The 11,850-nt window shown below is 41.4% G+C and overlaps 1 protein-coding gene across 1 annotated transcript; it reads right to left on the reverse strand.

Moving 5' to 3' along the window:
- Positions 1–2,783: 2,783 nt before the first annotated feature.
- Positions 2,784–10,293, reverse strand: arl8bb (ADP-ribosylation factor-like 8Bb). The gene is made up of 7 exons (XM_022188714.2): positions 10,068–10,293; positions 7,239–7,319; positions 6,967–7,040; positions 6,722–6,815; positions 6,210–6,277; positions 5,796–5,866; positions 2,784–4,666 (listed from the first exon to the last, which is right to left on the reverse strand). Exons 1-7 carry the CDS (start codon positions 10,188–10,190, stop codon positions 4,617–4,619), a joined length of 561 nt encoding a protein of 186 aa, XP_022044406.1. The 5' UTR covers positions 10,191–10,293; the 3' UTR covers positions 2,784–4,616.
- Positions 10,294–11,850: the final 1,557 nt, after the last annotated feature.

The following is an 11,850-nucleotide window of genomic DNA, read 5'->3' on the forward strand; positions in this document are numbered from 1 at the left end:
CCAAACTAGACACAATTCTAATTGATTAAACACCGCTAGATTGAAATAACATTAACCCAAACACCCACTTGTGTGTCTGCACTAATAGCATCAGTAATGAATGGGGTACGCCAGTTAAATGGAGGAACATATTCATCCGTGGAGCCCCATTAAGCTGTGTTACTACAGGGTGTGTATGCACATAAACATCTGTCTTTTACAGGGTGTAGAGTACTAAAGGATGCTGATATGTGCCATGCAGCTCTGTATGAATCATGTGACATTCCACACATAGTGATTACTGCCAAATTATGGTCCGCACAGGGAACTGAATGAAGTGATTGCAGATGCCTGTCAATGCCGGGGCTCCAAACCTCTAATCCCAACTCTGTAGTTTAACAGCTTTGGAACACATTATTTATGTATCATAAAACAAGACGTTTTAGATCCCTGGACAAATTACCCCACAGTTAGCTCAGCTAAACACAGCAGTGCTCTGATGTCATCGCTGCCACGGGAACAAAGAGGATGTAGTGACAAACAGCTGAAAGTAAATAAAAGACAATGTGAAGTCATGTCTTAACTATGAATGGCTGCCTACAGGTCTGCCCAGTCAAAGAGGTGCTTCTCTCACAGGCTCACTCAATATGTGCCATTTGAATCTTGGTTGATTTATTTTGTCATTTTCATGCTGCACATTTTGAAATGAATTCTCTGCTGAATTTCAGATTTCATTTCTGACTGTTTAAAACCCAGGTGCTGTAAATCAGATATGAAGTGGCCTTCACCTGTGGAGCCACATGCTCTGAGCTTGGAGATTTACTGAGACGCTCCGTGGGCGCACTGCAAATGCTGTATATTGTAAACATTATGAGCTAAAAGTTCAAATGCTCTAAGTGAACTAAATATTATTTCAGGCCTGCCTGGAAGACATAAAAACTGTTTATAATGACGCCACAAAAGATCAAGCGGAGGAGGGAAATGAGGATGCTTTTGCCTTGATAGGGATAGCACAGCAGTCTCTAATGATTCCATGGTTCCTGCTAAATAAACTCAAAAGCACACACACCACGACATGAGATCATATGGCAGGAGGTGGCCGTTTTGGAATGGACAGAGATTTTCTCACTTCAGAAAATATATTTCTTAAGTTCCAAAGATAACAAAGTGACCTCTCCCTGTTTTCTCTGTGTAAAAAAAAAAAAAAAAAAAAAATTCTGTTGGATTCTCAACTAGGTGTGATGTGTTGCTCACTACAGCGCTGTCAGATGACTGAGTGAAAGTAAAGTGCAGGCTTCCTTCAACTACGGCGCTGAGTGAGACTGTCCAGGGCTGTTAGCTGCAAAGACAGAAGTGAAGCAGCTCGAATGAGTGGCAGCAGCTTCAATCTGGAAGCGTTTTTGTGCAGGGAGGCGTTTTATGGACAGACAGCTGTTTTATTTTGCTGTGGTTCGATATTCATTTAGACTGTGCTCAAACTTTGACATTACTTGGACCACAGTGGATTAGAATACTGAGCAGTATTCATAGTGCTATGCAGATGTGCGCATGATTATATCACGATGAGCAGTTTTGTTGAAAGTGGAGCTCCATCCTTATTATTTAAGACATCCATCAAGGTTTGAGAGGGAGGATATGTTAAGAGCTCAGGCTTGTAGCAGCTAAGTGGAGTGAAAGCTATGAGGGAGTGAATCACGTCTGGAGCGTTACTGAATAATTCAGCTCTTAAGAAACCCCGTAATTTTAGTAATGAATAGTCATTCATGGGACAGGCTGACGAGCTTGGACGCTTTACAAATGCAAACAGCGCAGTTGTGACAGGTGGTAGGCGTGAAGCATGTTGTATTATATAATGAGCGCATTGGTAATGGAGTGTAACTACATTAATAGTATGTTACGCCTTTGGGTCGTCTCCATGACCTTCTCTCTACATAAATCCCTATGGCGGGTTTGTAACCACTTCTTAATCGCACGTAGTCGCTGCACTTGTAAACCACACACACACACTCAAGGGCCCACATATTTAAGTTCCCATGTGGACGCACACATACTACGCTCTCCGCTGACCCATGGAATCCATCGGAAAACGCCTGGACCTGTCCACACCTTCTTACCACTGCCCCAGCATACAATAAATGCCAGCAGCTGTTCATTAAATGCTGCGTTTAAGAAATGAGATTAATTAAGGTGTTCCCGTTTAAACAGCACAGGTCTGCTCTGCAGCAGCTCTGTGCAGCTTCGGCCCACTTTATTGCCCCCCAGTTTGCACCACACTCCCTGCGTTTGCCTCGACACTCAGTGTGTTGCATTTCTGCATAATTGTCATTTCTCTGCCAAGAAACACTGAGAGGTGTTAGTCATCTATTAGGGGATCTGTAGGTAACAATAGCTGCTTAATGGGAAATACAGAACCAGATCTATCCACAAAGGTAGCACCGAGTTAAGTTTGTGTGATGAAAATTATGAGAACCAAGTGTTTTGGGAGTACCTGCCTTCCATATTCACTGTGGATGAAGGTGGTGTTTTTAAATGAGAACTCGAGCCAAAAACTGCTGGAATTAATGATCCTGCTAATATGCAATCTGTGCAATTCTAAATCTTGAAGAGAAATCCTGACTTCCAGTAATCACTCTGTAGACAGAAGAAAGCAGGTTCACGATGCACCAAAGCAACTTGAGATCAATCTGAGTCTGTACAGACCTCAAGCTGCTCTCTCTACTATTAGCTTTCCATAGTACTCTGCTTCCATCTAGTGGCGATAACCTGCACTGACATTCACAAAACATTTGATGCCAGACTTGGAATCCTTAAAAATAAAAACAAATTTATTAGCAATCACAGGGAGAGAATGCATGACATCTACAGGAGCATTTGTTGGAATAAAAATGCTAACTTTCTTATTTACAAAGTCTGCAATTGAATGTGAATAAGTTGAGCACATGCACATACAAATTGCAAATAGGCTATATTATTACACAGGTAACAAAGCTTTCCCCAAATTACCCACACAGTCACTCAATTATACAGCCCCTCACTGCTGCTGTGGTCCCAACAATCGACATTTATGATCACGACGATCACCCACAGACACAGAACAACGTGTGAGAGAGCAGGGATGGATCTGTGGACAGTATTATGCAGAAGTCATGTAGGCCTACATACAGTATTGGAGCAGAAGTGATAATTCACCCCGATCTGGGGTCACGCAAACAACCAAAAGAGAAAAAAGATACTCCATCGAGATGCGATTGGCCAAGCGAAGGGCAGATCGATATACAGTGGTCAAACCTGTGAGAAATCATTGTCTTTTCGCTGAAAGGGAATGGCATGTCAATCAATACGTCGTTTTTAGAGTAGACAGCTTCGACCTTGGACTATTACAAAAAGACATCCGGATTCAGATAAGGGTGTGGCAAAGCACAGATGACATCAGGCATCCAGCGCTTTAAACTAACCGACTGTCCTCTGTAAGCTCATTCATCATGACCAACACTGGCTTCCCGTTATCCAACTCAAGCAAACACAAAACGACTATGAGACACTTGGACACACTCATACCGCTTTCAGACTATTTTCTTTTTTAAATCCCTTCAAGCAGAAGTTATCCAAAGAGCTACATAGAGAAGAAGTCACAAGCTACAAAGTGAAACACCATTCAAATTACCCAGCAACCAAACACAATGTAACATTTTCTCATTCATCATCCATTTCTTCATTGCTCATTCTTCATCGTTGGTACAGTACTGTCTTTACCGTTTCTCAGATATAATAATGCATTTACATGATTACAAAGCATAACATGAGATTGTCAAGAGGTGGTGTTCAGTATAGTCAAAGGATTTATGCCGTGACTGTACCAAGAGTTTATTTAAAATAGTGGGATACAAACTGCGTTGGGCCATAACTGTCTGATTGGGACGCTCTCTTAGCCGAAGGCACTTAAAACTTTGCTTAGGATTTTTGCCTCAGACGCAACAGCCACTCAAAGTCTTACCTTCTATTGATCTTTGTGTTTTGTGTAAACTTTGATTCAAGTCACTTAATAAAACAGACACTTCCATACGCCAGCAAATAAAATGCAGGCTACATTGCTAAGAGTTTATCAGGAATTGAAGGCATTAGCACAAGCAACCATCGTCATTTGGCAAATAACTGTTAAAAATTACAATCACACAATGCCACGTAAACACCAAATGTTGACAGGCAACAGAACAGACGTTTGACTGTGGGATTAGAGGAGCTCCGTCCTAGTGTAGCTGGGGAACAGTACACCGCAATAGCATTAGATCCTGGAAACCAAAAAAGAAAAGAAAAAAGAAAAAAACTCCATGATGTACACAGACGCAGAGCGTGTCCGTAATGATGAGCGATAAGGCATGATGGGTATGGACAATCCACCTTCTAGCACAGTAGTGAGACAACTTTTCAAGACTCCAGATTGTTGGGGGTGGTGGTAGTGCTGTACAGGGGCTACACATCTATGGTAGTGTACTGGGTGGTGCAGGTGGCGACGGTAGTGAGCAGAGAGAGCTGGATTACTTCACAGAGGCAGTGGAAGGGATGACTGTCGAGGACCCATGACCGTAAGGGGGCTGAGGCCAGAGCTGCGACCAGGGGAGGAGGGCAGGGCTTCACTTTCAGCTTCTCCGAGACTTTGAATGCTGGATGAGCCACTGCAGTGTGATATCTGCAGGTGGGGAGAAACATTTAACATATCTAGAATCTCAACAGGTTCACATGGTTTTGTTTCCCTTCATGTCCGTGTCAGAAACTGTAGAACGCAGTTCTTTCTTCCAATGTAGGGTTTCTGCAGAAATCAGCCGGTCATATTTAATGTTTTTGAATGCCATTTTAATGCTATACTGTAAAAATTTGAACGCCATGAACGTGAACTCAACAAATTACACAGGTTTGCTTTTTTTTTAAAAGATGATTTTAATATGAAAACTGTCCCTACATTTCACTATTTTTGCGGCGGGGTGCGGCGAATTCCAATCACTGGTCTGTTTACAATCGTCGTTAACAAGCTATCGTTAACGTCGTTACCATTAACAAGCTATCGTTAACGTCGTTACCATCGCGTGGGAGTATCAGCGACAATAAAGTGTTCAAACTTGAAATGAAATCAGCGGATCCGCGGTAACTTCCCATCCCTGAAAAAAAGCGGAATTCCGCGAATTCGCGGAAAAATCACATCCCTGCACTGAGAATCAAATGTAATGATTTTTGATGCCATTTAAGGCCTTAATTTTCCCTGCAGAAACCCTACAATGTGAATTTAGCTCAGTTTGTTACAGAGCTCTGCAGCAATGTTGTCCTGGCTCAAGTCTGAATTTTCTTTGCCTTGTCAAGTTATTTTACTGGTCTTACAAGTTCTCAAAGGTCAAATAACATGTACAAAATGGAAGAAAATGAACACATGCTACAACATGACATTAAATAACAACTTAGAATGGTGGAATAAGGGCCTGTATTTTATAGCATGTTGCACAGGATTTGCATGTGCAACATGCTATAAAATACAGTAAAACAGCAGTATGCTCATCTTGATTTATATGCATTTACATCTTTTTTGTATTAAGCATACTTTAAATTAAAACCACACAAGTCGTGTGCAACACTGTGCTAATACTACAGTTTGGTTGATTAATCACAACACTGCTGAACCCTGGAAACTGGCCTGACTGGTTGTTGGCTGGTCTAGGTGGATGAGTTATCATGGTCATGATGCAACAACAGACTTTCCTGATTTACTGAAGTTATCCCGGCCTGACTTGTAATTTTGCTCTATTAAGCACCATTCAGATATTATTTACCTATGTTGTCTTTCTCTTTGCAGGAGACAGAGTAGCAGCAGATCTCTCGGTCCTGAATGGCAGATAGGTTCCTGCAAAGGGGAGTGGAAAACATTTATTGTGTAAGTAAGTATAGGCCTCCTATTTTTAAAAACATTACATCCACTCATAATGTCAGACTGTTGTATAACTACCAGCCAAGGGTTAACACTGCAGATTTAAATATTCAGATACTTCTGGGAACATATTGTGTAAGAAGACACATTATTCAAACATTCCTTATGTCAAATGGATGCTTCTTATCTAATAAACAAACCAGCCACAGGAAAAGCTGCTTGCTGTATCATATAAAGTAGGTTAGCTTTATGCAATCACCAAGTGTTTGTTTGAACGGGATTATTAATCAACAACAGAAGAAACAACAACATTCCTCACATTTTCTCAATGAGCTGCTTCTCATCGAGTGCGTTGGGTAGGTCTCGTTTGTTTCCAAGGACTAGAACCTAAAAAATGAGGAAAGAAATAGACAGGGCCGATCGATATCCAGTGCAGCAATGTATCAGCATTATCACGATACGATTAAACATTTTAAAGGATTCCTTTCAACCGCATTCCTGACAAATCCCAGAGTTCTTACAATTCGGACAAAATAAACTGCTTGTGTGTGTGGTGTCAAGGCAGAGCAGGAGAAAGCCCATCAATTTAGCACGTCAGACTCTGTCAAGTCAATTATCCTGTCAGCTCATTAAAAAACGTCCTGGCTTGGGTTCAAATGACCACTTAGTGGAACGTCATCAAGCCTGACTCACTGCAGCTAATGGGCTGGAGTGATCGCTAATTAGGAGTTTAATCACGGTTTGCGACCGGAATCACTGGACCCTCAGAAATCAATACCATGATCAGGTAGATGCTGTAAAAAGATTTCAAGATCACAAGCGGCTTCTTACAGGAATTCCTTGTAGTTGTGGTTTGTCTAAAAGGTTGTGCAGTTCGTTTCTGGAAGCTTCTATCTTCTCCCGGTCTGCTGCATCCACCATGTAACTACACAGAGAAGCGAAAAAAAAAGGACTTAATGTCGACTGAAAATCCACCACAAATGCTTTATTACGTGTAAGTGGTGTAAATTTAGTTTGGCTTTTCCAGTTTTCAGCCACAAAGGCAACATGCTGTACTCTTACGTCAGCACACTTACACAATAGCATTGACTCCTCTACAGTAGCGCTCCCACATGCTTCTGAAGCGGGGCTGTCCACCTATGTCCCATATCTGAGGGCAAGAGAGCACACAATCAAGTCAGAAGCAAAGAAAAAAAAAATAAAAACCTCTGTAACGTTTAACTTCCTTCATAAACGAATCACTGTGCCATTACTGCTGTGGAGCGCGGAGCATACAGCGCTGGGCAGTGCACAATTGATTTTGGTGAGAATGAAAGCAAGCAGCTACTAAGCCTCGTTGCTGGCTTACCTTTATTGTCACATTGCCTTTAGTGACCTTCCGCATGTTGAACCCCACTGTAGGAATCATGTCCTCACTGAACTGCCCTGACTGCACATGACAAATGTAAGACAAAAGGCGGCATGTTAGCAAATTAATTTCATCTGATACAACAGTCACATGAAAAGCACTGTGGATGTGAATCATTTGTGCGCTTGAGTAAATTAAGACATGATTTGATTACAAGGTTGTTGCTGAATATTTGTCCTTTTACTTCATGAATCATGTTCAGATGAGACCATGAATGCGTCAGAACACACATTTTTTGTTTTCCAAAATCTGTGCCTCATCACAGTCAACATGAAATACAGCAACGGATGCTACATTAAAGTGCAAAGTCTCAGGTGTAATTTGAGTGGGTCTACATGAATATAGAAAGAACTGTGTGGGAGGTGTAGCCTGTGTAATACAACGAGAACAAAGCTTAGGGGTTCAAAAGTGATCGTACAGACACACATGAAGTCACACAAATTCAATATATTTAATATTTTTGGAACAACCTTTTGCACTCGATGACTGCTTTAGGTCCTTTACTCATCGCTGACAGTAAATGCTTTGTGTGTTCCCTGGTGATGCTCACACCCACACCTTCACTGCAGTCACCTTCATCTCGTGATTGTTACTCAGATTGAGATCAGGTTAGTGACTCAGCCAGTCGAGGATATTCCACCTCCCTCACCATGAAAAGCTCTGTGGTTGCTTCGGCCGCATGCGTCGGAGCACTGTCTTGTCGAATGGTGAAATGTGGTCGAGTGAGTTTTGATAAATCTGGTTAAATCTGAGCTCCTGCAAACTGCAGCCGTCATGCTGCATCTGTCAGTGCTGAAATCATCAATAGATGCCAGTGGGTCAGTTCCATCGGCAGTCATAAATGTGCGAGACATGACAGCACCATGTTTGACAGATGAGGTGATGTCCTTTGGCTCATGACCTGTTGCTTTTGTTTCTCCACACTTTGCATCGTTGTGACAGAGGTTGGTTTTTCTCTGTTGAACTTTGTCCTACAGCTCCGCCTGGCCTTTCAGTTTTGAAAGGTTACCACAGTTTTGTACGTGACTTTGAGTCGTCTAATCTCGGGTGAGGAAATCCTCCTTCGTCATTGATAAGGAGACATGTACGCCTGCATCCTGGACAGTATAGTCTTGATTTGCTCTGCAGTAAATGGTGTAGCAGTCACAAATTGATATCTCTCTGAAAAATGTATGCTTTTTGAAAATCATTATCTTCCTCACTTGCATCATCACCTCTTTACTTCTCATACTGGCAGGCGAGAACCAGCTTTACTGGACGAGTACATGTACACATACAAGAAATCACTCAGTTTTATGTTCTTTCAGTACTTAGACACACCCAAAAAAAGCTAACAATAATGATCATCGGCAAATGCAACAGTTTAAAGAGGGGAAAATAAGCATGTTACAGTCTGAAAGTGAATCAGAAGTGTAGAGTAAATTGTGTCGATTCCAATGAAGCAACTCTGCTGAAATGAAAAATTCAACAGGTATGTAATTATACAGTATAGACAGGGGCTCAGGGCTAGTGACTGAGTTGTAGTGGTTGTTCAGTGACACAGCTTTAACATCCATCTAAGCGGTAATACTCAACTTAGTAGGCAAGTGTCTGATTACTTGTGAACCTACAAGCTCTGAGCACTGCTATGACTTGGCACTTTGATATAGCATCCATTAAATCACTGTAAACTGAGTGTGCCGGAAAACAGACCCTCTCAAACAAAAAAGCTTAACTATGTACTAATACACTTACACTTAGGGTCATAATCAAGCTTTCTGCTAGCAAGTGTGTCGTAACCAAACATTCCACAAGCTTAAATGGTTCCCATAGGCACAAAATATCTGAAAAACTAAAACATGCCAGATATTCCCTGCTTAACTGTCCTGCCCTGATTGTCTGATGGGGAAGGCTGCTTTGGTCAAACTTCAAAACAGATCACTTGACATAATCTCAACAGGAAAAAAAACATTCTCTTGTGTGAGAATGGGGAACTTGAAGAACTGAGGCTGTGGACGTGACCCTGTCATCTTAAAAATACAATATGGCCTATCACCTAGATTTCCCACATACACAGTCAAAGCGAAAACACTAAACAAGCTAAACAGCAACACACAGCTCCAATAAAAAGGGCAATCAGCATGAACCATTACAACTTTGACAGTGGAGGTTGGATGACATGTCATAAATCTAGACGTAAACAGAGGAGGATTTGGGTCAGAAGGAAACATAAACAGAGGCCAGTAACAACACTGCACTCAGTGCTATGAGTTGGGTACACAATAGGAAATCTATCTTCATTTATTATGAATTCTAGTGGTATCGAGAACTAGCAGCCTATGACTGCTCCAGGCGTCGTCTCCTCCAGTACACCCCACTAGCTATAAGAAGCAGACGACATGCCTGTTTTTAAAATGAAGCAGTGGCCTGTGCTTTCGACATATCGTTCATGTTGACACACCGGTAGCTATTACAAAGGACCAACAAGTCCGTTCACATGACCGGTTTCACAAGTAAGCGCACAGTCATACCAAGAACTCCGTCATTCCTGCTAGCTAAACAACAACTAAGTAAAATCACTACAGGCCTTAGCCCCGCGGGGATACTTGCACTTTTTATGCCATCGAAACAACCCATGTGTGCAGTCATGTCGCTTAACATTTACGACATTAGCAGGGAAAGGTTGCTGCGACTGGACCTAATCTGTCAGACACCTCCGTCCACAACCTCTCCCAGGTAGTAGCCGGGGCCCGCACTGACTGTGCGTCTTTGCTAACGTTGGCTACTTACTGCAATCACGTTGACGAATGTGGTTTTTCCGGAGTACTGAAGCCCCACTAATGTCAGCTCCATCTCCTCCTTCCAAAAGAGGGACCTGAACCAGTCCAGGAGCCTGTTTATGAGGGCCAGCATCTTGGATGACACGGTAGTCTCAGTCTGTGCAGCCGTCTGGATGTGACTAGGTTAGCAGTCTACAGGAAGCAGCTAGCTGCTTTGTCATATCATGTGATCTGCTGACAAGTGTTGCTGCTGCTGCGCGGCCCCGAGGAGCGCGTGAGCCGCACGGGAGCGCGCCCAGTGAAAGCAGAACCAAGAAGCTGACTGTTTTAGCTTCAGGGGGGCAATATGTTTTTAAACAATTACTTCATCAGTTTTTAGGTTCTTAAACTCGACAAGCAGCATAGGAAATTGTGCATCGTTCATTCCAGTCTTGTGATTCATAAATACTACAAATAAATCAAACACAGCAGCATGTGATCTTTGTCATTCACGTGAGATTGGACAGTGCATCAAGTGATGCATAATACGAAATAATGCAGTAATGAACAACGACTCCTACAAACAACAGGAAGCAACAAACTTTTAACAGGAAATTTTAATTTCCTCATTAGACTGTATATTTTTTTACTACAGTAAATTTGAGCATAGGTCTACTTGACACTTTACATGCATTTTTTGTTTTACTTTTGTACATTTTTACTCGCAGTATATTTTTACACGATTGTGCATTTTGAACTTTATTTTTTATTACCCTTACTTTATTGCATGTTCTTTTGTGCATTTTTTTGTACATTAACTGCAGACTCCTTTGTACATTTTCCCCTTATTTATCTTGAATTTAACATGTGTAAGATACTGGATACCCTGAATTTTCCCAAGGGAATGAATAAAGTATCTGTCTATACCTATCTTTACTAAATTCTTCTGCCAGTTTATGTGTATTTTGTTTTTATTTGTATCTGTGGTCATGGTCACTTCACTCTTTCTGCTTGCTACTGTAACAACAGAATTTCCCTTTGGGGATCTATTCTATTCTATTCTATTCTATTCTATTCTATTCTATTCTATGAACTTCAACTTCTCTTAAGATATTGTAAAAAAAATGATTGCATTTATTAGTGAGAAGTATTTATCAAGTATTTTTTATGACCTTTCATTTTATGGCCTAACAGATGCTAAACTGTAAAGCAAAGTGAAGGCGTTTTGTGATATTTCATACTTGTGTCGTGTTAAAAGTGAAGTGCTGATTGCTGCAGCAGCTTGTGCAAAAGAAAAAAGTGACCCCTGTGCTCATTTGGAAATGACACTGACAAGTTCAGATGCAACAAGATGCAACAAGTCTCATCGGGGTTATGCTTTTGCAATGTAGTCCTTAAACCCTAGCACATTTACTTTTAAATGCTCTTGGTATGTATACCATTGTGAATGTAAACAGGATCAATACATCTTTGAATAATACGGAATTTCATTCAAAATTCTAAACCATTAAACATAAGAAGCAACAATTATGTAACAGTCAAACCTAGTAATGAGAGTGCAAGACATAATTCTAGAATATGTCAGCCACAACATTAACCTTTGACAGGCGAAGTACATGTCGAAACACTGATCATCTCATTGCAAAGCTATAGTCTGCTGGAAAATCGTGGGTTCTGGTGGTCATGTGAACAAAGACCTACCACACACCTGAGGGCAATTCTTGCTTTCCACATTTGTATCCACAGACTGATGCAGAGTTTGAAAGTGTGAAGCTGTGACTTTGCACTTTTCACAGGATGTAGTGGAGAAATTG

The sequence above is a fragment of the Acanthochromis polyacanthus genome, chromosome 5, assembly GCF_021347895.1.
Source record: "Acanthochromis polyacanthus isolate Apoly-LR-REF ecotype Palm Island chromosome 5, KAUST_Apoly_ChrSc, whole genome shotgun sequence".
Classification (NCBI taxonomy): domain Eukaryota; kingdom Metazoa; phylum Chordata; class Actinopteri; family Pomacentridae; genus Acanthochromis; species Acanthochromis polyacanthus.